Source organism: Vombatus ursinus, unplaced genomic scaffold (genome assembly GCF_900497805.2).
Source record: "Vombatus ursinus unplaced genomic scaffold, bare-nosed wombat genome assembly UNPS02014818.1, whole genome shotgun sequence".
Lineage (NCBI taxonomy): Eukaryota > Metazoa > Chordata > Mammalia > Diprotodontia > Vombatidae > Vombatus > Vombatus ursinus.
In genome coordinates this window covers 53,238,107-53,241,696 of record NW_020954596.1, presented here as the reverse complement: position 1 = coordinate 53,241,696, position 3,590 = coordinate 53,238,107, and the positions used below count along the sequence as shown (strand labels likewise).

The 3,590-nt window shown below is 49.1% G+C and overlaps 1 protein-coding gene across 1 annotated transcript in view; it reads left to right on the top strand.

The window, feature by feature from the left end:
* The first annotated feature begins 327 nt into the window (after window positions 1-327).
* The window catches only part of KCTD8 (potassium channel tetramerization domain containing 8), a 279,270-nt gene continuing 276,007 nt past the window's right edge, over window positions 328-3,590 (top strand). Inside the window, exon 1 of the mRNA XM_027836330.1 lies at window positions 328-1,288. Within this exon, the coding sequence (XP_027692131.1) occupies window positions 328-1,288 (961 nt within the window). The remainder of the gene's footprint in view (window positions 1,289-3,590) is intronic.

Here is a 3,590-nt window from a genome sequence, read left to right as displayed (position 1 = left end):
GAGCAGCAGCCCAAGTCTCTCACACTTACCCCTCGAGCCGGAAAGGAGCAGCTGTTACTATATTGTTGTTGAAACAGCGTTGGCACTACTATCCCTTCCTGCCCTGCCCGCCCCGATGGAGACTGAGGGCCACCGCCGCTGCCTCTCCAAGCACTGAACCGGCTGCTCCAGCTGGACAAGGCAGAGCGCAGCCGGGCGGAGGGCGTCGGGGCACCTGGCCACAAGAAGGGGGCAAGAGGGCGTGACGGTGGCGGGAGGGGGGAGGGTGTGGGTGGCAAAGGAGGATAAAGTGAGGTGCTTCCAGGGGTCTTTTGGCTGGCAGGGGTAATGACCATGGCTCTGAAGGACACAGGCAGTGGAGGCAGCACGATACTGCCCATCAGCGAGATGATCTCTTCCACCTCTCCGGCGGCCGCCGCCGCCACATCTTTCACTGGTCCCAGCGCCCCCTCTCCCTTCCCCGAAGTGGTGGAGCTGAATGTGGGGGGCCAGGTCTATGTGACCAAGCACTCCACGCTGCTCAGCGTCCCGGACAGCACTTTGGCCAGCATGTTCTCGCCGCCTAGTCCCCGGGGCGGCGCCCGGCGCCGCGGGGAACTACCCAGGGATAGCCGAGCGCGCTTCTTCATTGACCGGGATGGCTTCCTCTTCAGGTACGTGCTGGATTACCTGCGGGACAAACAGCTCTCATTGCCCGAACACTTCCCGGAGAAGGAGCGGCTCTTACGGGAGGCTGAGTACTTCCAACTGGGCGACCTGGTCAAGCTGCTGTCTCCCAAGGTGACCAAGCAGAGTTCGCTCAACGACGAGGGCTGCCAAAGCGACCTGGAGGACAACCTGTCTCAGGGCAGCAGCGATCTGCTCCTGCTCCGGGGCGCCGCCTCCGCGGCCACAGCCCCGGGTCCCGGAGGCATCAGCAGTGGCTCCCTGCTGGATAAGCGCTCGGGCTTCCTCACGCTGGGCTACCGGGGCTCCTACACCACGGTGCGGGACAACCAGGCAGACGCCAAATTCCGCCGCGTGGCGCGGATCATGGTGTGCGGGCGCATCGCCCTGGCCAAGGAGGTCTTTGGGGACACGCTGAACGAGAGCCGGGACCCCGACCGCCCCGCAGAAAAGTATACGTCCCGCTTCTATCTCAAGTTCACCTACCTGGAACAGGCGTTCGACCGGCTTTCGGAGGCCGGCTTCCACATGGTGGCGTGTAACTCCACGGGCACCGCCGCCTTCATCAACCAGTACCGGGACGACAAGATCTGGAGCAGCTATACGGAGTACATCTTCTTCAGTAAGTTCTTAGGTTCTATTTCTTACCTCTTCTCCCCTCCCCCAATTTTCCAGTCCTGCACCCGCATCCACCTCCCCCATCCTTTTCCACTTTCCCTTGCTTTGATGGAGATGGGGTCTCGAGTTTGAAGAGTTTGTCATTAGCCTTTTGCTGAGCTGTTGCTCTCGTCTGTTCCCCTTTCCCTACCTTTTGACCCAGGAAAGAGATTGAAGTGATTTAACGTGTTTAACGTTTTCACACCTAGCACAAAGTGAGCACTGTCGTTTATTCATGCTGGTTTCTAGGAATGAAATTTGGTCCCTATTATTTCTCTGAGTCCCTTTCTTTAATGACCTTTAGCACACTGAGTTGTCTAACTTTTGGAATGCAACCTCCTGTCGTGGAGAGCCTCTCAGCCTATAGCTTCCCCCAGTTGCGTCTGGGATAACAGTAACCCTGGGGCGTTAGAGGTGGGGGAAGTGAGGAGGATGCTGCAAGTCGGAATTTCTATTCCAGCTTCCTTGGAATTGTGGGGTTAGGTTTGCTCGGGTCAGACCTGATTTCCTTACAAGGGCAAGCTGGCATGAACACACCTCCAGGGCAAAAAAATCTTATTACTGCAATTAAATGCATCGTGTTAGGTGCAGAGCCACCTTTCTAGAGTAGTTCAGGGACCAATCTGGGGCTAGACTTTTGACTCTGTATGTTGATTGCTGCTTACGGTTTCAGGGTCTGTAGCCTCTAGCTAGCTTGAAAGGGGGAATCCAGGGGCCATTAAAATATGCTATTTTGCATATCTGGCATCCCAGATTCCCCTGAGCCAGTCTTTGGCCTAAAGCTTCCCAAGCATTTTTTCCTGCTCTGCCTGCATGATTCGTAGAGACGGCAGAGGAGAAAACCGAGGGAGGGGGATTTGAGCAGAGCATAGGTGGGACCGCTGAGTTGAGTTTAATCTTAAAGATTGCAGAGGGCAGCTGCCTGAAGCATGCAGCCTCAGTGTCTGAATTAAGGAGCTTCACACTTTTCTATGTGGTTTGTTTTTGCTTTGATTAACCGCAAAGCAAACGTTCTCCATCTGGGCGCTTTTTCCAGCATTTTAGAGCAGATGATGAATCACCTTTCCAAAGGGAATGGAAGGGGCCTCTTCCTAAAAGGAGGGAGCTTAATGAAAGAGTGTTAACTTGCTGTTTCTGCTGTCCATTTTGTGGACTTCAGGTTGTCCCTAAAAACATTTAGGACACAAGCATGTACAGGTAATTTTCAAGTGTACAGTAAGGTAAAGACTAAAGAGCAATTTGAACTAATGAAAAGCCAACTGGGAAGACAACAGAAACATGGCTTGACAGAGCCTTTCCTTGTACAGATACCAGAGACCTTAAACTTGTCAGTGGGGTTTTGAAGTGTTGCATTCTGAAATCTGTGGTGAACATGCTTAAGTATTTTGCCATTCATTTACTATTCAGAAACTTGTATAGGTTCATTCATGTGACATGAAAGCTTGTCTGACAAAGGACCTTGGACTTGGAGCCAGGCAATGTGTTACTTGCTTAGTTTCTAGTTTCTTAGCTTTAGGGGAGTTAAAAGCCTGAAGTCTCATCTGTAAGATGGGTGTAAAAATACTTGCCCTCGTCGTGGGGTTGCTTTGAGGAAATAGTTTTATAACCATTAAAGGACTATAGAAAGAGGAGCTTATTGGTGAGGGTATAATTTTTAGTCAGAAGTTGCTGTAGTGAAAGGTAGCTTGACTCAGTCAACTTTATAATAAAGGTAGTAATCATTTTGAAGAATCAGGAGAAGGCAAATGAACAGACCTATTTCCATTTTTTAAATGGAATTCTTTATGGGAGTAAACACTTCCTTAAGGCAACTAAAATAAGAGTTCAGTGTTGTAGTGACTCAAAAGTTCAGTTTTTAATTTTTACCAATTTATCTCAACTCATTTTTATTGTGCATGAAATATTGATGGTCAGCAAAAATTATAGAATTTTTTTTTCTATAACTGCCTCTCTGGATTGCTTTTGTCATGTAAACTGGGATATCTTCTACTGTATATCACAGAAATTAAAAATTGTTAGTAATATTTTTTTCCAGATTTCTTTTTTGAGAGAATGAAATGTCTTTAAATCCTAATCATCAACATTCACATGATTTTGAACATCTTAATGTGCTTGAGCAGAATTGGAGCAGTTGCATTTTGCCATTTTTATGGTTTGCCATTTCTGTTGAAGAACAGAATGCATGAGATCAAGTATTAGAGCTTCCAGATATTACTTGGATTTCTCTCTCTCTCTCTCTCTCTCTCTCTCTCTCTCTCTCTCTCTCT